At 38.6% G+C, this 22,901-nt stretch overlaps 3 protein-coding genes and 1 long non-coding RNA gene across 12 annotated transcripts; 1 reads left to right on the forward strand and 3 right to left on the reverse strand.

The window, feature by feature from the left end:
- Positions 1 to 1,181: 1,181 nt before the first annotated feature.
- Positions 1,182 to 13,217, forward strand: LOC104423125 (coatomer subunit beta'-2). Of its 9 annotated transcripts, XR_005547122.1 has the most exons (28): positions 1,182 to 1,343; positions 1,801 to 1,821; positions 1,909 to 1,970; positions 2,064 to 2,118; positions 2,231 to 2,267; positions 2,395 to 2,720; positions 2,821 to 2,952; positions 3,021 to 3,169; positions 3,985 to 4,053; positions 4,263 to 4,413; positions 4,505 to 4,570; positions 5,259 to 5,447; positions 6,067 to 6,207; positions 6,296 to 6,370; positions 6,477 to 6,653; positions 6,763 to 6,854; positions 6,956 to 7,072; positions 7,699 to 7,813; positions 7,944 to 8,015; positions 8,257 to 8,453; positions 8,575 to 8,668; positions 9,247 to 9,353; positions 9,598 to 9,730; positions 9,917 to 10,119; positions 10,443 to 10,533; positions 11,076 to 11,138; positions 12,247 to 12,291; positions 12,838 to 13,217. XR_005547122.1 is itself a non-coding variant. In XM_010035587.3 (24 exons), the coding sequence occupies exons 1-24, from the start codon at positions 1,341 to 1,343 to the stop codon at positions 10,073 to 10,075; spliced, it is 2,739 nt and encodes a 912-aa protein (XP_010033889.2). In that variant the 5' UTR covers positions 1,182 to 1,340; the 3' UTR covers positions 10,076 to 10,305. The 9 variants fall into 9 exon arrangements, 1 of the variants encoding a protein (XP_010033889.2); XR_005547121.1 differs by lacking the exon at positions 10,443 to 10,533; XR_005547120.1 differs by lacking the exon at positions 10,443 to 10,533 and having other exon boundaries at positions 12,250 to 12,291.
- A 632-nt stretch (positions 13,218 to 13,849) lies between these two features.
- On the reverse strand, positions 13,850 to 14,366 carry LOC104424178 (thionin-like protein 2). The gene is made up of 2 exons (XM_039303395.1): positions 14,075 to 14,366; positions 13,850 to 13,994 (listed from the first exon to the last, which is right to left on the reverse strand). The coding sequence occupies exons 1-2, from the start codon at positions 14,334 to 14,336 to the stop codon at positions 13,933 to 13,935; spliced, it is 324 nt and encodes a 107-aa protein (XP_039159329.1). The 5' UTR covers positions 14,337 to 14,366; the 3' UTR covers positions 13,850 to 13,932.
- Positions 14,367 to 18,039: 3,673 nt separating this feature from the next.
- Positions 18,040 to 18,897, reverse strand: LOC104431454. Its single transcript, XR_722839.3, has 2 exons — positions 18,548 to 18,897; positions 18,040 to 18,463 (listed from the first exon to the last, which is right to left on the reverse strand). It is a non-coding gene; the product is annotated as an uncharacterized LOC104431454 (long non-coding RNA).
- Positions 18,898 to 22,355: 3,458 nt separating this feature from the next.
- Positions 22,356 to 22,901, reverse strand: LOC120289000 (thionin-like protein 2). Its single transcript, XM_039303382.1, has 2 exons — positions 22,596 to 22,901; positions 22,356 to 22,483 (listed from the first exon to the last, which is right to left on the reverse strand). The coding sequence occupies exons 1-2, from the start codon at positions 22,858 to 22,860 to the stop codon at positions 22,410 to 22,412; spliced, it is 339 nt and encodes a 112-aa protein (XP_039159316.1). The 5' UTR covers positions 22,861 to 22,901; the 3' UTR covers positions 22,356 to 22,409.

Genomic DNA, 22,901 nt, shown 5'->3' on the forward strand with positions numbered 1-22,901 from the left:
AGTTGTTATTTTCATCTTTTCTGACATATTTCCAACAGGGTATTCCTCCACAAACAACCTGCTATCTAACTCTTGAAAGACTTGGTAGGCTTTGGTCCAGCTAGAACTTCCATTGAGGTTTGCCAGGATGTAGTGATAAGGCAGAACATGATATAGAAATGAAGATTGTGTTAAGGGTTCGATTAATGCGAGTCTCGTGTATAGGTTTTGGCTCAGGAGGTCCGACAAACTCGTGAAGAATTAAAATGTGAGATTTGATGCTCTCTTTTGATAGTTAATAGAGTTAAGCCTGTGTATTGTATTGAACACTAGATCTCTTGGATCTCGATCATGATGCACCGTTCCTAGGCCAATTCCTTTATCCTAAGCCGGGACATTATTTGGAATTGAGAAATGAGATGCCAAGGTGATGCCATTTTTAGGTTAGTGACAGTTCTCTTTAAAACTCTCATTTTTTCAAAGGGAAATTGATTGACTCACTTAAACGGTGTCATTTCATATTTACTTATTTTTCTTTGCCACGATTTCTTTTGATCACAATATTCTTCATATACATATAAATATGCACACACAAAATCATAATTGGCAACTTCTTGATCAAAATATCTGCAATATGCAATGTATACATCTTTTTAATTATTTAAATAAAAAGCATATGACTTTTTTAGAATAATGACATAACAAGTAAGTTTTCTTCTTACAGCACAAATTGGTAACTAAGCTTCTTTTCATTCGTTTAAGTAAGCATATCAATTTGAAAGTTTTGGATATTTAATTGAATGGAAAAGTAGAGAAATCAAATAACAAAAAAAGAAAATATTTATGTATTTGGGTCCACATCTCTAACTTATTCGAACAAATTAAAAGTATAAAGATGACATTATACACTGGGTTATAGATTAGGAACCATACAGAATAAATTAAAAATTTAGAGATTATCTAAGCCATTTCCTCCCTCCCTTTTTAATAATATCACACGCGAAGTTACAAGAACGGGCTTGGACCATGGACTAGGTCCATTGACCCGGCTTACGCTTTGGGCCCCAGCCAACCCGGCCCGATAGAGTCGGGCCCATCTCCGAGGTCCTTCGGCTGAGCTGAAACGTCCGGCCCGGCCCGGGGGCGATCCATGTTCGTTTCCGAGTTTCCTAACCGCAAAGCGCGACTCGGGATTTTCCAACACCGGCGAAGAAGCCGAGCTCCCTCCCAAAATTCGAAGCGCGCGCAAGGAAGGCGGCGAATCCCGCGGCGTCGAGATCGCCCATTTGGGCCGTGAGCTTTGATCTCCGGCGCTCGCCGGCTGGGCGGCGATTCAGCGGGCGATCTTCCAACGGCACAAAATGGTGCGCGCTTCCGTTTTTTTTCCGCGTGATCTCGAAACTCGATTTCTTCCCGCCGTTGAACAATGAATGCGTCGAAGGATGGGCACGATTTCTGATTTCGACGTCTCGCCTCGCGTCTAGCTTGCTAGACTTCGTTTTTCACTGATTTGAGCTCGCGAATGCTGGCCTCGGGATTACCGTTTCGTTTGCCTTTTTTTTTCCTTTCTTTTGGGCCGAGAAACTGAAGGGAGATGGATTCGAGCTTTGGAATAGGTAGCTGTAATGACTTCAAACATTTGCTTTTGGATGTGAAGAAAGGCTGAGGCTTTGAGTAGTTAGAATTCTTCCTTTTTTTCTGATGAAGTAAATGGAGTTCGCTAATACGAGGGAGCTGAAGAAAGAGGATCGCATGTGTATTCTGTTTTTCTGGTTTTGATTCGGGACTGATTACTGTTTCGTTTGTTAATTTGTTTGGCAGCCGCTCAGATTGGAAATTAAGGTTTGTTTCTGGTCACCCGTGGATTTACATTGTCTTTTTAGCATGGGATTTTGTATTGATTGCTTCTATTAACTGTGTCCATGCCAGAGGAAATTTGCTCAGCGGTCAGAGAGAGTGAAGTCTGTAGACCTGCATCCGACAGAGCCATGGTCGGCATGACTCTGTTCTTTCGAACACTTTTTCAACTTCCATTCAAAATATAACAACGCATATTTGCTTAACTCTAATTGCTGTTGATGCAGGATCCTGACAAGTTTGTATGCAGGAACTGTTTGTATATGGGATTACCAGTCACAGGTACGGAACATGAATGAAGATTTGCTAGGATCAATGCAACAGTACTATCATGTTCACATGGGCTGTTAGATTGCATCTTGAACTGATACAGACATTTCTAATGTTAATGCAGACAACGGTTAAGTCCTTTGAAGTGACTGATCTGCCAGGTACTTCACTGTGCATAAATTCGTCCGTCCATGCATTCTGCTTCTTTGGGCTCTAAAACAGTTAGTGGCCTACATAATAGTTTCATTGTCTATTCTCCTCATATTAAATTTAAATCATGTCTGGCAGTTAGGTCGGCAAAATTTATAGCTCGCAAGCAATGGGTTGTTGCTGGAGCTGATGACATGTTCATTCGTGTATACAACTACAACACCATGGATAAAGTTAAAGTTTTTGAGGCCCACACAGACTATATTCGATCCGTAGCCGTCCATCCCACACTCCCCTATTTGCTCTCATCATCTGATGACATGCTTATTAAACTTTGGGATTGGGAGAAGGGTTGGGTTTGTACTCAGATTTTTGAGGGACACTCACATTATGTGATGCAAGTCACTTTTAATCCAAAAGACACAAATACGTTTGCAAGTGCATCACTTGATCGCACGATAAAGGTATAGTTGGGCTTCTTTAGTGCGGCTTTCGTTGTTCCACTGCTTTTGTGCTTGTGACTTCAATTCATGCTATTCCCTTTTTCTTCTTGTTACTTTACAGATTTGGAATCTTGGCTCTCCTGATCCAAATTTCACACTAGATACCCATCAAAAAGGAGTTAACTGTGTAGATTATTTCACAGGTGGTGATAAACCATATCTTATAACTGGTGCTGATGATCATACCGCTAAGGTCTGTCAAAGTGTCGTATTGCATAGGCCTATTAATTTCGATTTATCTAATTAATCCTATGAAAGCAGGTGTGGGACTATCAAACCAAGAGCTGTGTCCAGACATTGGAAGGTCACACACACAATGTCTCAGCTGTCTGTTTTCATCCGGACCTGCCCATCATAATTACTGGCTCAGAGGATGGCACCGTGCGGATATGGCATTCTACTACTTATAGGTTATAGTTCTACGATTTTTTACTGATATTCTGTTGCATCTTCACTTTCCCTTTCCGGCATTTGGTAGTGCCCAGTGGTATTCCCTATGTCAGTATCTTGGCAATCATATGGTTTTGATGGAGGTCTGCTTGGTTGAGCATGTCTCCTTTAGACTGATCTATTGCAGGACAAGCCATGATTGTATGCTGGTATACTAAAGCACAGTAAAGAAAAATTGAGCTTCAGTTTTCATGCCATTAGACACTCAGCCTGGTGGCAGGGAGTTGATGTTAAAATATGTAAAATCTCAAAATTTTACCGAGAAGGTCGAAAACAATTTACATGAGAGCATTTCATTGTCCCCAACGAATCAGTGCTTTTGTGTCTTAATTTTGAATAAGTAAAAATTGATGATCCAGTCTGCGTGTACTTCACTAATGGTTTATGTCTCACAAACATCAGAAGCGGTTATAAATCGAGAAATCAAAGGTCGTGGTCCAAATCTATTGCATATCTGACTGTGTCCATGTTGGATATGAGTTGAGTTATGAAATTCTTTTGCTTCATGTGTGCTGAGGATAAAATGGACTGAACATTGAATAATTGTATATTCAGTACGTTCCAGCATTCAGACAGATACTCATAGAAATTTCATGTAGTTTATCTGAATCTGTCGAGCATATGCTAGTGTAGTAGTCAGTGGGATTTCGTTGATTTCATGTGAATGTGCAGTGTATGAATCAGTTTATCTTATGTTTCCCATTTTTTCTAGCTTAAATTTTTCTAACAGATTACATTTGAGTAATCCTCCTAATAGTTTTCCAATTCAACCCAGGCTGGAGAATACATTGAATTACGGTCTTGAGAGAGTCTGGGCTATTGGCAACGTGAAAAGTTCACGAAGGTTTGTTCTTAAACATATTTTCTTACTATCTTTTAGTATTTGGGTTTCCTCCACTGGAAGATGTTTCGATAATGCTTACTGGTACTTTTCTTGTTTTCATCTGTAATCTTCATATTGGAACTTCCAAACTATGATTGCAACCTTTTCGTAACTTCTTTGTCATATGAGGAATATGATTGGAATTGTCATGGCTGGTATTCTCTGTACAGAGTTGTGATCGGTTATGATGAAGGAACCATTATGGTCAAACTTGGTCGTGAAGTGCCTGTAGCTAGCATGGACAGTAGTGGAAAAATCATCTGGGCTAAGCATAATGAGATTCAAACTGTAAACATTAAGAGTGTTGGAGCAGGTTTTGAGGTTTGAAACTAACTCGATTGATATGTTGTTGTAAAATGACAACTTATTTATTGAGGTCCCTTAGTGATTACATCTTGCTTTCTTTGTGTAGGTTACAGATGGAGAAAGGTTGCCGTTGGCTGTTAAGGAGCTGGGAACCTGTGATCTTTACCCCCAAGTGAGTTTTCATATCCTTGGCCTCTTCTTTTGCCTGGATTAGTTTCTTTAATAAGTTATTAAGATTCAGGACATGTCTTCATAAGGAATACTTGTCATCAACTTCTCATTGTTGTGCTAGCTGTGCATTTGAACATGCTTCTTGTTGTGGTGAGCTATTTTGGGGATAAATGGGGCCTGAGGTCCTACTTCCTCATCACTTTGGTCCATATTATGCTGAGGAGGTTTTACCACCCATTGTCTTTTTTACCTTCTTTCCTTAAACTTGAATCTGTGGAGTATTTCTTTCTGGAATTGAAAGTAGTGGTTTTGCTGCTTGCTAATAGTGTTGATGTGCTCCATGCAGTGAGTCTGCCTATACATGTGATCACCTGTTTGTAGAGGTTCTCTTCATGTCTAGTTTTAGACATAGTAGGGTTGCCTTTAAAAGGGAATGAACAAGTTTGTTCATATTGCTAGATGATTTGATGGGGTAGTAGGATTTAACTGCTTCTTCTAAGGCCTTTGATTGGGACATCATAATGGAAGATCTACCTGGATCGCATTTTTTTGATTATGCTACTGTTATATCTGTTTTTTTAATCAGAGATTATGCTACTAGCAAAGCAATTGACTTTGAGGAGTCTTAAATTCTTGTTACATATGAAGTATCCACAAACCTCCAGTTTATGTTATTGATTCTTCTTCAGAGCTTAAAGCACAATCCAAATGGGAGGTTTGTTGTAGTCTGCGGAGATGGTGAGTACATTATATATACTGCATTGGCGTGGAGGAATCGCTCTTTCGGTTCAGCACTCGAATTTGCTTGGTCTTCTGATGGGGAATATTCTGTTAAAGAAAGTACCTCAAAGATCAAAATCTTCAATAAAAATTTCCAGGTTGGTCTATTTACATTGTACATTCCATAAGTTTCAGTTTCTGTGGTTTACAAAATGCTTTCTGTAGAGTTTGTTTTCTTAAAAGGAAAAGGGGAGCCTGCATTCCTTTTGCTCTCAAATGATTAGTTGGTGCTGGCTAATCTACTTGCCTATGCATTTACAGTTTTGCAGCTCCTACAGATGTAGGATTGCATTTTTTCTTTTGTCTTTTTTTATGCATGAGTATAACAATTTAAAACAAACCAGTAAAGCCTAAGGATATCACCTTTCTCATCTGCCATTCTCTCTACGTTTGATGCTCTATAGACTGATGAGTAATCTCTTTGCAATTTGGAGCTATATTACGTGGCCACAGTTGCCATGGCTCTTCTACATCCAGAAGTTTCTTACATGGCCACGATTTTTCTTTTTTTCTTTTTGGTTAATGGGTTTGCACCACCTTGATGACATATTATCTATTTTTTACCTTTCAAAATAAACACACGCACGCATATGTTTGAAATCTTTTAGCTAGTTGGGTGCATTTTTTAGTACCATTGGTTGACATCAATACTAGAGGAGAAAACCCGTGTGACATAGTTTAGAGGATGTGGCAAGTAATAGTGGTGGTTTTTTTCAGGAGAAAAAGAGTATTCGACCAACCTTTTCGGCTGAACATATCTATGGTGGCACTCTGTTGGCCCTGTGCTCAAATGACTTCATTTGCTTCTATGATTGGGTTGAATGCAGGTTGATTCGAAGAATTGATGTTAATGTGAAAGTAAGTTTGTGTCACAGCACACACACAGAGATTTATCTTATTTTCAGTGAATGCACGTTTGATGTCATAAAATTTTCTATCATGTCAGAACCTATATTGGGCTGATAGTGGTGATTTAGTGGCAATTGCCAGTGATGCATCTTTCTACATCCTCAAGTATAATGTGAGTATCATTTTAATCTTATATCTCGGACTTGACTAAATGTTCTTGTTATACCACTGATGACATCTGGGTGAGCTGATGAGGTCATCTGGGATTTGATATTCAGCGAGATGTAGTTGCTTCATATTTGGAGAGTGGGAAACCAGAAGATGAACAAGGAGTAGAGGATGCTTTTGAACTTCTCCATGAAACCAATGAGCGTGTCAGGACTGGTATCTGGGTTGGTGATTGTTTCATTTATAACAATTCTTCTTGGAGGCTCAATTACTGTGTAGGTGGGGAGGTATGATTCTCAATTTTTTTCCTTTCATCTTCTTTTTTTACTTGTCCATGTATTGTTATTTGTTCGATGGGAAATTGATTCATCTTGAGTTATAACTTGACAACTTTAGGTGACAACAATGTTTCATTTGGACCGGCCTATGTACTTGTTGGGATATCTTGCGAGTCAAAGCCGGGTATACCTAATTGATAAAGAATTCAAGTGAGTAAGATTTTAGCATTTGTTATTTGACAAAAAGTCATCATATTGCAGCTTATATATTGAGGTTTTCTTGAATCTTATATGCGTGACTTTAAATGCAGTGTTATAGGGTATACATTACTTCTCAGCTTGATCGAATACAAAACTCTGGTTATGCGTGGAGATCTGGAAAGGGCCAATGCACTTTTACCTTCAATTCCTAGAGAGCATCATAATAGGTACATATCATCTTAAGATTGCCAGATGATCGGGATTCTCTACTAAGGCAAATGATTATTTGTTTTTTGTTTTTATTTTTATTTTTTTAAGTTGAGTGATGGACGTGAAGCTTATTTTGCTTACTTGAAATTTATTTTTATTGGAGAAGAGATTGCCGAGTGCAAAAATTGTTGAAATAACTAAAATAAAACTGACAATATTATAGATTTTCAAATAATTTATCCTTCTGTCCGGTGGCTACTACAATTATTATTCCTTCTACAGTATTCATTCACCATCTGTTCTGGTAATCTCATCTTTTCTCTTACAATGAATGTGAAATCAGCATCAGTCTGCTTGTGGATGTGGCTATTTGGTAGATTAGAATGTTGTGGCCTTTTGGTTCCATGATTATAGCTTTGGCTTGAATCTGTTTTTTTCCCGGTGAAACTTTTGTTTTATTAATCTTGCATAAATTAAAGGGACAACCTCTTCTTAGTGCTTGATATTAAGGGCTGCAGGTTCACCATTCCTTCAGTTCTCTTTTAACTGAAGTCTAGTAAATCCGTTATAATGCTGCACCACTTGATCGTTGTAAATTTGTTAATGTAATTTTCTTTTGATTTTAACCTTCTCCAATCATTAGCGTGGCTCGTTTCTTGGAAGCACGAGGTATGATAGAGGATGCACTTGAAGTGGCCACGGATCCGGATTACAGGTTTGAATTAGCCATACAGCTCGGGAGGCTGGGGATTGCAAAGGTGATTTGTGTTGGCTTTTAGCCAAACATGGGACATGTCCAGTTTTTTTGTTTGGAGAGTCATTGATGGTTATAGGACATCAAGAATAACCTGAATTTTTTATTTTTTATTTTTCATTTTTTTATCACAGGAAATTGCAATGGAAGTGCGGAGCGAGTCTAAATGGAAGCAGTTGGGAGGATTAGCTATGTCGAGCGGAAAGGTGTTCCATCTGCTCCACTCAATAGTCATGGTTTTTATATTAAAAGTATTGGGTTTCAAGAGAAACCTCTTGGGAATAAATTTCAGGGTCTCTTGTAAAAATATCGGGTTAACTTAAAACGGTTTTCTAGGGTCAACATATTAGTGAAAACTTTCTAGCTTTAACAAGTTCGAATTTCATCATATTCTCGAACCAATGCTTGTTTGTTGTCCTTATCATTTGCATATTTGATTTAATGCAGTTGGAAATGGCTGAAGAATGTATGAAGCAGGCTATGGATTTGAGTGGCCTGTTACTGCTCTATTCTTCCTTAGGTGATGCTGAAGGAATCTTGAGACTTGCTTCCCTTGCTAAAGAGCAAGGAAAGAACAATGTTGCATTCCTTTGTTTATTTACATTGGGTAAATTAGAGGACTGTCTCCAGCTGTTGGTGGATAGGTAAGTTAGCTATAAGTTTGTTTTTCTATAGAATAATAGAACATTACATTCATGCAATACTAAATGCCTCTCTCTCTGTCACACACACACACACACGCATGCACATCCTTATGTCTTCCAGCAATCGCATACCCGAGGCTGCTTTGATGGCACGATCTTACCTACCAAGCAAAGTTTCAGAGATTACTGCAATCTGGAGAAAGGACCTCCACAAGGTAAGTCGTATTTCCTTGTCATATTTTGTCCTTGAAATAGTAAATGGAGTCTCTTTTGACCACATGCATTTCATTGTTTGTTCTTTATGATGCTTTTCTCTTGCAACTTTACTGTACTGGTGCTGTGAGGGATGGTTCTTAATTATTTCCTGCTTTTTAGTGAATTAGTTGTGGAACTATACAGAGAGTTCTCAGTCATTAGCTATAAAAGCTGGCTATTTCGATACTTTTTTCTGAAAGAATTAAAATCTGACTTCTTAAACCAATTTATTCAGGTAATATATTCATACATCCTTTGCTATTATCAGATTATGTTGGTCAACTTCCAATTCATCAAACTGATTTTCTTGATGTTAAGTATGTCTCTGCCTGAAATAGGTTATTTATCTACTTTCAGGACCACTCAAGTTCTCTTGTACCTTATATATTTTCATGCTTATACTTTAAGCGTCATACTGTTTAGATATGGACAAAATCAAGTCCTTTTCTAGTTGTATAATCTCTCAATCATTTTCTCAGTTATATAAAAGGTTCATATGAAAGTGGGTAGTTACATAAGCACATCTATATTTATGCAGGTAAATCCAAAAGCCGCAGAATCTTTGGCTGACCCTGAAGAATATCCAAATTTATTTAACGATTGGCAAGTGGCTCTTTCTGTCGAATCTAAGGTTGCTGGGACAAGGTACTGGAAAACAATTTTTTTGTTCATCTATGCTTAAAAATGATACCATCGTTTCTACCTTTCTATGCTCTCTCATTGATTATATTGCTTCTGAATTACATCAGTTTCTATCACTACTGTTGATATATCATACCTATCAGTGTTTTCTTTAAAGAGCTCGAGTCATTGACGCTTAAATCTTTTAGAGGTTCTCCAGTACATCATTGGGTATAGTTTGCTCACTCAACTTCTAATTGTTCCCTAGGGGTGTTTATCCTCCTGCGGAAGAATACACAAAGTACCCTGATAGATCTCACAATAATCTTGTTGAGGCTTTCAGAAGCATGCAAGTTGAGGAAGAAAATGTAACTCTTGAAAATGGTGACCAGAGTCACGAGGTAATGTTCTTAACCAAGTTCATTGTGAGTCATCTCTTCCCACTTTTTACTTATTTTCTTCCATTAAGCAATCAGGGTCAGTTTGCAGTACCACATGACCCATTTGCTTTCTCTCTCCAAGTGATGGTCATGTATGGCCAAAAACTTCCTTTTTGTATGTCTTATTTTCTTTTCATCTCCATGTAGGGCAATGAACAAAATGGAGAGGAAGAGGATGCAGAAGAAGAAAGCCAGGAGGAGGGTGTAGTTATGGAAGCTGATTCTACTGATGGTGCCATACTCATTAATGGTAACGAAGTGGAAGAAGAGTTGGGTGTGAATGATGAAGGAGCCCTGTTGGCCTGAAAGCAATTGTGGAGCCAGTGTGAATATCCAAATTTTGTTTGATGGTGATTACTTGATTCCAAGAATTCTCACTCTCAATTCCCTTGAGATGTTACCATAGATTTCACTTTTATTGAACTTAGTATAGACAAGGTACTGTGATGCTTCAAAATTTGGTTGAGCTGATCTCTGAAAACTAGCAAATAAAAAATTTATAGCGACTGTTTCCTGTTATGGAAACATTTCATTAATATGTGCCTCGTATAATATCTCGTAAACTCATTCCTGTTCATATATTAAAACCCAAAATGCAATAGCAGATTTAAAAGGTTCTATTTTACTTATTAAAGTGGCGCTTATATACAAATAAATTGGGAAACGTGTACAGGATGTTTCAAAGAGTCCAATCAAATGAGTATTAAGGAAAAGTCCACAAAATTGGTAGAATGAGAAGTACAGACTGCATCCTTATAGCAATGGTAAGTAAGGGCACATGGTTGATTCTAACCAAGAAAGCTGGATTTAATTTATTCTCTACAAAACGATCCATTTTGCATCTTGCCCTTCATGGCCAAATATATGGGGTGCTATATGTGCTACTGCATCTCATAACGCTGTGTAAATTCTGTCTGATCATTTGAGTTTTCAGTAAGAACTTAAAGTGGATCTTGTTTTCAGTCTCTTTCCTGATCTTCCTACGAATTGCAACATAACCGCATAGAATGTACTGGTCATGTTCACCAAATTGGTTGCACAAGTTCCACTTTTATAGTTTATCATTCCAGGTCAACACTGTGTCCTCAATTATGGGAGTCGATTTCTTTTCTCATAGCCTCTTGCACTTGTGATTTTTTTTTTGGTTACAGTCCACACATTGTTTTTATTATGTAGCGTTATTATATCTTTTACTCCATTTATTTTAATTACCAATGCTGTTCACTTGTTCTTTGCTCTTATGCTGCTTTAAAAGTGAATTCCTGTTCATTTTTTGTTTTAAAGTTCACTTTTTCTGTTTTGACAGTTCATACGCAATACCACCGAGCTCGAGAAAACCAACTCGGATTTTTGTTGATACTCTTTCAAGGTGAGACAAAGCTTTAACAGAGTAGTAGATATACATGGATTGAGTGTCATTTTGGAGGGTCATGACTTTTGCTCGTCTAAGAATTTATTCAAGCACAGGCCCAAATGGTGAAGAATGACTCGAATAGTTCTTCAAATCCACTGAGACATTGAGAATTAACGATTAGGATGTGGATGAAGACATGGTGAACTACATTTCTATTTCAATCCATTTCACCTTATATCTCCTTCATGTACCTGACTTCTGTGTTAAGTCTAGAGTCCTATTGTTTGTAAGCCAGTAGAACTCTTTGTGAATCAGTCAAGGTAACTTCAGAATATAATTGTGATAATCTGGAGAAAGTAGCCCTTAGTCAAGGTACCTATTACAGTTCTTGTTGGACCAACCTTTCAGACATATGACTCGGTTACTTTAAGCCAATTTTGTTGATCTAGGGTCTCTAGTTGTAGTACCACCTTAAATGCATTTTTATAGCTTAGTGTAGATCATGTGAAGATTCAATATTGCTAGTCATTCGTGAACCCAAGGCATTGGTGAATCTGGTTATTCATCTTTGGCTGTCTTTGTTAGAAGCCCCTGTATATACTTGTGTTTATTGTCCTACATGCAGGAACCTGGAGCAGTAAATTTGATCAGACTGCATCTTCTTTTAGTAAGATCCAAGTGACAATAGTTGGCTTGGCAAGTTGTAGGACTTCATCACAAATTCCAGAAACGTTTTAGGACTTAAAAAAATTGTTGCACAAATTATAATCTTATAGATTGGTGACATTGCAGAGGACAATGGTCTAAGAAAATTGTTGCACAAATTATAATCTTATAGATTGGTGACATTGCAGAGGACAATGGTCTAAAAGACTTAGCTGTGTGGTTGAATACTTCCAGTGCACCGTGAGGGGAATTTTGGCTGAAGCAAGCTTACCCATAATGATAGCTACTGCCTTTAGATGTCACTTTTTTTTTTTTTAAATTTCTCACTCCACATGGGGAGCGTGTATTTATCTTGAGGAGATCCATGCGCAGATGACCCTGAAATTTTACTTTTCTTCATGCCTTATCAATTGCAACTCTGTTTCATTATCTTCCCTGATTTTCACTATTTTTCCAGCAGGTAGCTCAAGAGGTCACTGGGATCCATCGTCTCCATTTCCTGGTGTTTGCCAACTCAGATTTTTTTTTTTTCCCATTATTTTCGAAAATATATAATGTAATAATTGCCCTAGAGAATGTAGCGCAGAGCCTTTCTCTGGCTTAAGTATTTTAGGCCTTTCCACCGTTGTTCCATAAGCTCGAGCCATTGAGAATATTGCTTCATTTTACGTAGAGAGTTTCAGTCTTACATGTTCCAATTCCCCAGGTTTTTGGTATAGAGGGGATGAGAAGTATTGTCATCATGCAGACAGATTTTCTCTACTCGATTTGCTGGACTGGGATTAGCTTCTTTTCTATATGCTTCGAGCATTTTATGATCGGTTGTAATACCTGTTAAAGATAGGGCTTCCGAGGTGGTGCCAAATTTTGCGTAGAGGCAATGTCATGGCCACAGGTTAATTAGTTTTTAATGAACTGGTCTTCTGAATCTACACTCTTCTTCAGTATTCCAATCTAGAGAAAAGGGGGGAAAGATCATTTGTTGCAATATTCCATAGGATTTTGCCTTCGACTTTCCTCTTAACGAGTCTTTTAAATGGCTGTGCAGGAAGTAGACCTTGATGTGACTTCGACGAATATGATGTGATCTCTACTCTTCTGTCATTGTTTTTCGCATTGGATATGTTGGCCTTGTTAGTCTCAATGAGAATCGGCTGGTGTCGAAGGCCTTGTTGGCCAATCGGCAGATGGCTTATGGAGTTGGCGGAGAAATTGGCATGGTCCGCTTCAGCAAAGTGCAATCGTGAGAAACAGGGGTGGTAGGATAAAATTGCAATCTTGAAGTGATCCGTGTGAAGAAGCCATAGAAGTTGTTCGCATTTTTTAAAACGTTCTTGCTTTCCGTTTTTCCGCAATTTGAAAACACAAAAATGCTGTAACTTTCAAAAACAAAGAAGGAATTGTATGCGTTAAGGGGTTACTCGCTCATTCATGAATGCTTTTGAATTTTCAAACCATCATTAAGGGGCTATTCGCATTATTTCAGAATTTTATTTTTTTGGTAAATACTCCAAACGATCTATAGGAGCGCTAAGTAGCCTAGGTTTTTTGTGAGCCTTAAAAAGCTTAAGAATCTTGCATTCATATAAGAGCGCTAGATGTAGTAAAAGGTTAGGTATGATCAGATTTATTTTTCTCCCCCCATATGTCACTCGAGACATTACGATTCATTTCTAGACATATATGGCAATGCTGCAGTATGCAGGTGACATACTTTCTTGTCCAAGCCTTTCCCGGGTTTGAAACTATAAATAGGAAGGTGACATTTCTATCAGTAAGTCATGTCTATCGTTGGCCGCCAGCTGAATTCTTTCTATTTAAGACAAGTTGGCCGATTAGGAACTAGGAAGCTGAACATTCTGACAGGTGTATGGTTCACCCACTTGAGCACCAACTTCTAGTGCTTCTGTGCGAAGCGGGCAACCTTCTGTCGATGATAAAAGGCTTCCTAGTGCGCACTCCACGATAGGCATATTGAGATAAACATTGAATCCGATCAAACTTACATTCACCATAGCAACAATACATAAGATCTTTGCCGGAACCGAAAATGCCTCAAGACTACTGACATTTCATTCAATTCATTGATGTGTTATTCGACTTCAGAAAACCAAAGATTTATCATAATCTCCCAGAGGGCAAGCTACGCGTGATTGGCACATGTCTTCGAGCAAGAATTCACGCAATGTGCAACTCTTTTTTCACCTTAGCAACATGAACACAAGCAGAAATGTGAGCTTCCACAGAGAGAGAGAGAGAGAGAGAGAGAGAGAGAGATTTATTACCAGGGTCATCCTTTGAACTGAGGTTGATACACAAGGAGGAGGCACACCCAAGCTTGCAGAAGTACTCTGCATCTGTGAGGCCGTGTGAAGGAAGACCTATGCAGTCCTTCAAGCACTTGAGACTGCATTTGACCACATTATCACCGGTGACGACACACGCGACAAAGCAGCCCACGTAGCAATCCTGAAACTCGGCTCTGGACTGCCCAAGAAACAATCCCAACACAAGACAAACCACAAGTACAGACTTCACTTTGTCCATCTTCTTCTCTTACAACGAGGAACACTTAGAAGGAGCACTTAACAATTTGACAAAAATTTAGCTGAACGACTGTCCTTTTATGCTCCAACCTAGAGTGCATATATGGGAGGAAAAGTAACAATAGGATAGGGACAGTTTGCATGATTTTCTGAATATTTTGATCCTTTCCTCTTCTTTTGCGGTTGCTGTTGATCTTCTCCCGTTTCTTTCTTTCTTTCTTTCTTCCTTTCTTTTTTTAATTCTTTCCTTTGCTTCAAATAAGGTTTCTTTTTGCTAGAACATCTCGATAGCAGAATCATCTCCAGCCCAATGGAGCTTGAAAAGAGTAAGGAAAGCGTGAACAATTGCTCCAACAATCTTTTGTTTCCCCTTTCCTCGAATCCCACATCCTATTGCCAAAATCTCACTCTTGAGTGCGCTACACTCTACTCTGTATGGGATGCTAGTACACAAAAGGATAGGGACAAAAATTTATGTTTACATGTAATTCATCATGATCATTAAAAACATAACTCGCCTCACAAAGGAAACTGAACTTAAGTAGGTCCCTAATTTGCATGATTTTCTGAATATTTTGATTTCTTTTTCTTTTTCTTTTTTCATTTTCTTTTCTTTCCTTTTCTCTTTTGCGGTTACAGTTCATCGTCTCCATTTCTTTCTTTCCTTCTTCAATTCTTTCCTTTGCTTCTAATAAGGTTTCTCTTTTCTAGAACATCGGAATAGCAGAATCATCTCCAGCCTGATAAAATTTGAAAAGAACAAGGAAAACATGAATAATTACTCCAACAATCCTTTGTTTCCCTTTAACTCGAATCTCACAAATCGTGTTCCGAATCGCAATCTCGAGTGCACTATACCATGCTCAGGTCATTTTTGCGCCTACCTATTTTACGTGGACAAATTGGATGAAACAATGGAGTAGTTTTGCATGTATTTCGAATATTCGGATTTTTTTGATTTTTTTTCCTTACCTTTCCATTTTTTTTTCTTTTGTGAATATTATTCATCTTCTCCCTTTTCCATTTTTATTTATTTATTTCTTTCCCTTGCTTCAGATAAGATTTCTCATTTTTAGAACATCTAAATACTATAATAATCTCTAAGCCGACAGAGTTTGAGAAACATAATGAAAGCGTGAACAATTACTTCAACAAATCCTTTGCTTCCCATCTGCTCGAATCCCCCAAATCCTAACCCCAAAATCCAACTCTTGAGTGCATTACATCCTGCTCAAGTCATCATTACACCTACCAATTTGAATTACATAGAGACCCTCTTTTCATGCAAGAGCACTGCGTTCTCAACATTTTGCTTGAGAACAACGGATTGAACATGCTTCACCATAGCCACGAAAACAGAAAGGTTTCTCTTTAGCCTAATTGAAATCCTCCATTTAATCTATTGCAAACTCTACACTCCCTATAAGCTGGAATAGAAGTCGTCTGCCTACCTTGAACATCAGCTAGAGCACAAATAATGCACCCAAAACCACAGGAAATTTCACATATAACCACAAGGCAGACACACACATAAAGCAATCTTTCAGGCAAGTACTGGTTGCTTTGACCAAAGTGAGCAAGAAGAAGAAGCCGAATGTTCGGGAATAGAGTGAAGGCGAACAACCGAGACACGAAGGTGGAGTCGCCAGATCTGGGGCTTAAGTTTGATGCCACCACGGAGCTCGAGCTCTCCAGATCTGGGGGTTGAGCTCGATGCCCAACGAGGGCTGGAACTTGACATTGGGAGAAAGGTCGATCCCTCCAGGTCTGGGACTCGAGGTCGATGCCATGGTGGAGCTCGAGATGGTCCAGCTTAGCTAAAAACTCGGCGCTGCCGAACTTGGCTGCCGGGGAAGGGACATGCGGCGATGATTGCGGATGACGATGTGATCAGAAAAATCTAGTGTAAAATGTATGAAAAGATGATGGACAGTAAAAAACTAAGGAGATGATGGTGAACAAAGAAAACGGAAGAAGAGAAAAAAAAATCATAAAATTACTCCACTAGAGAAACAACATTGAGTGAATTTGTGTGCGTTACGTTAAATTGTTGACATGTTACGTTGGACGGTCAGCAATGACTAGGCCTTAATATCTGTAAGTTCGGGCTAAAATTGGAAGGAAGGACGTGTAAAGGTTTGTTGCTGCAAGCAAACGTCTATAAATTCAGATTTTTTTTTTTTTTCCATTTTGTTGGAAAATATATAATGTAATAATTGCCATAAAGAAAGTAGGGCAAAGCCTCCTTTCTGTAGTTGTTCCTTCGCCTTTCTTCGGCTAAGTTTTCACGGCCTTGCCTCCTCTGTCCTAGGGGTGATCGGTTCCCGGTTCGGTCCGGTTCCAAGGTGGAACCGGGAACCGGACCGGGAAAACCGGTTCCCAATTTTGGGAACCGTGGACCGGACCATCGGTTCCGGTCCGGTCTGGTTCGGTCCAATAGGATCGGCACTTTCTTTTTTCACTAAATAACGACCATTCATTAAAAAAAAAGACCATGCTCCGGACCGATCATTCCAATTCGGTTCCCAGGCGATCTAATAAAACTACTCACACGTGTTTTCACATGCAAAATGTTCAAACTTCACTTGCATGAATATTAATAATAATTTATGTGTTTCACTATTAATTTTAAGCATAACTGTGCTTGGCTTAGGTTTTATAGACAATCTCTCTTCTATGCTTTAAATGTTTAGTCAATGTCGGACTCTTTGAGGCTTGAAGTGCTTTGTCGTTTGCAAGTGAGGGGAGCAAGAGAGAGAGAGTGAGCATGAGGAACTCCTAGAGCCTTATCCCACATCGAGTAGAAAATAAAACTAATAAATAAGTTTTCTAAGAGCTTTGGTGGTCTCTTGCCCACGTAAGAAGTTTTTACCTCAATTGCAATTTCGATTGCAACAAGTTTCATATATAATATTCATATATTATATGTGTTAATATATTATATGTATATAAATTATATATAAAAAAAATTGGTCCGGTCCGGTCCCGGTTCGAGCGGTTTCCGTTGCACACCCCTACTCTGTCCCATAAGCCTGATCCGTTGAGAACGTTGCTTCGTTGTAAGTAGAGAGTTTCAGCCTTACATGTCCCAATTCTCCAGTTTTTGGTACAGATGGGATGACAAGTATTGAGATCATGTAGACAGATTCCTCTACTCGATTTGGACTGGGGTGGCTTCTTCTAGAAATGCTTCGAGTATTTTATGATCTCGTGTGCGTAACCTGTTCCAGATATGGCTTCTGAGGCAGTGCCAAATTTTGCGTAGAGGCAATGACATGACCACAGGTTAATTAGTAATCGGGCTTCGACAAAGTGCAATCGCAAGAAACAGTTGGCATGGGATAAAAGGCTCTCTTGAAGTGATCCATGTGAAGAAGCCATAGAAGCTGTTCGCCTTCTTGGAACATTCTTGCTTTCCCCTTTTTCCCAATTTGAAAACACAAAAACGCTCCAACTTTTAAAAATTAAAAAGGAATTGTATGTGTTAAGAGGCTACTTACACATTCACAAATGCTTTTGAATTTTCCCCTGATACGTAATTCAGCTACTCTAACCAGTCTTCGCGACTTACAATTCATCGTTGGTCATGGATGGCAATGCTGCACTATAAAGGTCGACTTTCCTCAACTAGTACTTTTATGTCCAAGCATCATTACGTGATCACGGGTTTGAATCTGTACATTGGAATATGACATTCTTATCACTTAGTCAAATCCGGTGCTGTCCACCAGCTCAATTCTTTTCTATTCAAGACAAAGTTGGCTGATTAAAAAACTGAACACTCTGATATGTGTATGGTTCACCCACATGTGAACTAACTTCTAGTGCTTCTGTGCACCCGTGAACCTTTTTGTCGATAATATAAACACTTTTCTGTGCGCACTCTATGATAGCATCTTGAGATAAATATAGAAAACCTTATAAAACAAACATCCACCATAACAAAGTACATACGAATCTGCTGGAACTAAAAATAATTCAGGACTCCTGTCATCTCATTCAATTCACTGATATGCTACTCCACTTCAAGAACCGAAGATTTGTCATAAAATTCTCGGAGGGCAAGCTACACATGATCGGTACATGTCTTCGAGCAAGAATTTACACAACCTGCAACCCTTTTCTCACCTGAGAAACATAAACATGAGCAGAAACGTGAGCTTCCACATATACAGAGAGAGAGAGAGAGAGAGAGAGAGAGAGAGTTATTACGAGGGTTATCCTTTGTACTGAGGTTGGTACACAAGGAGGAGGCACACCCAAGCTTGCAGAAGTATAGGGTATCTCTGAGGCTGTTTGAAGGGGGAGTTATGCAGTCCTTCAAGCACTCGACAGAGCATGAGAAGAGAGTGCGACCGGGCGTGATGGCACACAGGATGAAGCAGGCCGGGTAGCAATCCTGAAAGTTGGCTCCGGACTGCCCAAGAAACAACCCCAACACAAGGCAAACCATAAATACAGACTTCACCTTGCCCATCTTCTTCTCTTACAATGAGGAAGAACTAGAAGCAGCTCTGACAAAGTGACAAGATTGAGCTGAATGGCGGTCCTTTTTGGCTCCAATGGGGTGCTTATATGGCCCTTTTTTGAGGGCAAGTACAACAGGATAGGGAGAGACAAAAATGGGTAAATGACACAAATAGTCTTAATTCTTGAACTTTAGTTTAATATGCAATGTTGCCCCTAAATTTTTAATTTGTTCAATGTGGTGTTGGAACTTTTTGCAAATGTTTAATTCAATCCTTGTACTATATAAAAATATTCAATATTGAACTTTTACACATTGAATTAAAGTTCATGGATAATGTTGAACAAATTCATATTACACATTTAGCTAAAATTTTGTATCATTTTCCAGCACAAAAATTTATATATCCATACTTTAATGTGAGTTTGGGAGTGGCGGATTGGCAACATCCATTCTCCGACTATTTTCCCATTTTGCAAGTCATGTCATATGCATATCTAAGTGTTCGCCACAGGCCTTTCACTTTCTTCGTGGATTTCACAAAATTTAATAATTTCTATGGCAATGAAAAATTCTTCTTTTTCTTTTTGTGATTGAATTTATTTTATTAGTAATTATTACTTGTTCTTATATCAGATTCGAAAATAGTAAATTACTTCGTTTGTACTTCAAAGATATCAACATATCTTATTATATTTTTAATATATATTGATCTTTTATTATTTGAGGGATGTATACTCTTATTTTTGTTTGTGTAATATCCTTAGTATTAACTCAAAAGATCGCTACGTTAATATCCTTTGTTTTTTCAACATATCTATGTTATATATGAATAAAAATCTGCAGACTGCATCCTAGACCCATATTCAACGTTTATGTTACTTTATTTATTTTGGACTGATGAAAATAATTTTTGGCAATGGCAATCGTTTCTTAGTTGCAACTATTTTGTTATTGATGTTACAAAAAAAAAGTAATAAACGAATGAAGTTAATTGAAATGGTTGCGTATGATTAAGCCAAATGGTGTAACGATGCACTGAGTATTATTTATTATAAATGGAAAAAATTAAAATAAATTATATATATTCACTATCATCAGATTGATGCGCTGGATTTGTTTACGGGTCTTTAATGCATGAGAAAGCATAAACCGAGTACCTTGACTGAGTGTTGGTAGAAAACAATTAAAGTGTCAAGCACTTAAAAATATGAGTTCGGATAATAAAATAATCCCTTAAATCTCATGGATGTCGTAAAAGATTTCCGTTCCATTTCATCCATGATGTTTAATTGCCCCCTTTATTAACATCAGAAACCAGAGATTTTCAGCATTCTCAGATGGCTGGCTACACAGGCTTGGTGCAGGTCTTCGAGCAAGAATACACGCAACCTGCGACTTTTTTCTTCACCTGACAAAACAGACATGAACAAACCTGTGACTCTCTTACGAGAGAGAGAGAGAGAGAGAGAGAGTTACAACCATACACCCAATGAAACAGCTCAGATAGCAACACCTGGAGCCCAAGCAACGACGCCATCACAAGACAACATGAAAGAGGCCTCACTTTGCCCATGGTTGCTGACTTTACAGATGAAGAGCAGGAAGCAGCACTGACAAAACTGGGCTTCTGAATGCCAGTACAGACCTTTATGCCTCCCGTAACGAGAGAGCTTATGTAGCCCTTCGTGCAGCGCCTTCTATGGTTCCTCTAGAGATGTCCTTTTGGGCAGGCTTGGGTAAGGGCATTTATGGAGAAGGTCCTTTTGGGCCCCTAGTCAAGCCCGCCTCAACCAGAGATTTGATTATGAGAATTTCATGATGAGCGGGATTGGACAAGAATAATTTCGACTCGAATCCGCGCCCAATGATCACCCGCCAACCCTTGTCAACGGGAGGCAGCAGAAAACCGCTTTTTCAAGGTCAATTCGAGGAGATAAAAGACGGATCTTTCTATTGTACGATATGCTAAATTTTCTTGTGTCTATTTAAGTTTTTGGAGTGTGGTACTAGCAAATTTGAGATGCAGAAAGAGTACCGGTATTGCCACTATAATGACTTGACCCATTTTACGTGGACCAAACTACCCAAAGAATTATATGAGTAACCATATAAGATGGTGACAAGTTAGTATGGCTTGACTTACAAATCACTCTCTAAGACTTCCGTCAACCTATGGTTTGACGCATTCCAACCCATCCACCATCCTAAAATCCTGTTAGACGCGGCACCATATTTGAGCACCTCTCGCCTAGACGATTACTCTACGTCTAGGTCGAATCAGATGTGAGTTTCATCTGTCCACAAACCACGCACTTGTTAGATGAGAATCTATTTTCATATAATCTATAATGACTTGGCTCAATCCATGTCTGCTGAGCCCTCAAAAGGAGTATTTGAATCAACTACACAAGGTTGTAACCATATGTGGTATATATTGACATTTAAATTACTAGACGTGGCTTGTACCAAATGTTGTTGCACTTGGGATGTCATAGTCATAATGCTGCGTTAAATTTTTTGCTTCTTTACACACACCTCGTATTGAAGTTGTTATATTTTAGATGTTGTAAGATAGAAATTTGGAAATTTCCATTTCAAAGGAATAATCCACATTCATACATAATGGTAGGAGAGTCTATAATTGGTATGGAAATACCATAGAGTAAAACCAAATCCAGAATTAGGTCTCATTAAATAAAGTGTTGTCCTTAGAATAATTAGCTAGGTGGACCTCTTATATACATATGGATAGATAGGAATTGTTATAAAAATAATAATTATAATCAAAAGACTATACGAAATTCCACAATACATAATTGGCAAATATTAGCCACCTGTTCAAACTCATCCCGCGTTCTGTGTTTGAAATCATGAGAGTTATGGATATCTTTGGAATATACAAAAGATTTATCAAACAAGTAGTGCTAAGGATACTAAAATTCATTCACAAAATTATTATCTAAGTGATATGTAGACTCTTCTTGATAGTGAATATGACCTGCTCATTTAGATACCTAACTGCAATACGTAGCAAGGCATTTTTAAATATAGCTGTAACTATTAAACTCTTAAATCCTTATACTAAAAGGGTGAATGGAAGATAGAATTATAGGCTCAACGCATGATTAAGTTCTTTTGAAAACATAAGTACATACCGTTTTGTCTTTAGGGATGTGGATCTCTATCTCGCGTAAGATCACGCTGCCATTAGAATTAGATCTCTCTCTCTCACTCACTCTCTCTCTCTTCCCCGTAATGAATGCAGCATTGGATTTATTCATAGGCCTTGCATGCCTCGTCTAAGTGTGGGTAGAAGACAAAACGCATTCATTCTCTCTCTCGTCCCCGTGATGAATGCAGCATTGGATTTATTCGTAGGCCTTGCATGCCTCGTCTAAGTATGGGTAGAAGACAAAACGCATTCATTTGGGCAGTTGGGAAATTATCAGAGTGAAAAATAAACCGAAGTGATAGCCACTTAAGAAGATAAGTTTAAACAATGAATTCAGTAAACTGTTAAGTCTCATTGATAGCATAAACTTTCTTTCCAACTCATTGACCGCATTATTCCACTGTGTAGAAATTCAAAGACTTCCACAATTCTCAGAAGGCTTGCTCCATTCGCTTGGTACATGTCCTCTTGCAAGAATCCACACAACCTGCAACTTTTTCTTCACCTAAAAAAGCATACATGAACAAAACAGGTGACCTCATTATAGAGAGAGAGAGAGAGAGAGAGAGAGAGAGAGAGAGAGAGAGAGAGAGAGAGAGAGAGAGAGTATAAATTACCTGGGTCATCCTTGGAACTGAGGTTGGTACACAAGGAATAGGCGCATCCAAGCTCGCAAAAGGAGAGGGTATCATTGAGGCTATGTGAAGAGGGAGGCAGACACTTATTCACGCAATTGACAGAGCAATAGAACGAAGTGCGACGAGGCAAAAGAATACACGGAATGTAGCACCACCTGTAGCAAGACTTAAAGTTGGCGCTAGCCTTCCCAAGAAACAACCCCAACACCAGACAAATGATCAAAACAGACTTCATTTTGCCCATGTTGCTATCTCAAATGAGGGAGAACTTGAAGAAGCACTGGG

The sequence above is a fragment of the Eucalyptus grandis genome, chromosome 10 (assembly GCF_016545825.1).
Source record: "Eucalyptus grandis isolate ANBG69807.140 chromosome 10, ASM1654582v1, whole genome shotgun sequence".
In the NCBI taxonomy this organism is placed as follows: Eukaryota; Viridiplantae; Streptophyta; class Magnoliopsida; order Myrtales; family Myrtaceae; genus Eucalyptus; species Eucalyptus grandis.

What these genes read in the sequence shown, in the direction of transcription:
- LOC104423125 (XM_010035587.3), top strand. An exon ending in TGGCATTCTACTACTTATAG is followed by an intron (nt 3,170 to 3,984) that starts GTTATAGTTCTA and finishes AATTCAACCCAG; the next exon opens with GCTGGAGAATACATTGAATT. An exon ending in TCTACATCCTCAAGTATAAT is followed by an intron (nt 6,371 to 6,476) that starts GTGAGTATCATT and finishes TTTGATATTCAG; the next exon opens with CGAGATGTAGTTGCTTCATA.
- LOC104424178 (XM_039303395.1), bottom strand. Translation starts at nt 14,336, where the DNA reads ATGGACAAAGTGAAGTCTGTACTTGTGGTTTGTCTTGTGTTGGGATTG. An exon ending in CAGTTCAAAGGATGACCCTG is followed by an intron (nt 13,995 to 14,074) that starts GTAATAAATCTC and finishes CATGTTGCTAAG; the next exon opens with GTGAAAAAAGAGTTGCACAT.
- LOC120289000 (XM_039303382.1), bottom strand. Translation starts at nt 22,860, where the DNA reads ATGGGCAAAATGAAGTCTGTTTTGATCATTTGTCTGGTGTTGGGGTTG. An exon ending in CAGTTCCAAGGATGACCCAG is followed by an intron (nt 22,484 to 22,595) that starts GTAATTTATACT and finishes ATGCTTTTTTAG; the next exon opens with GTGAAGAAAAAGTTGCAGGT.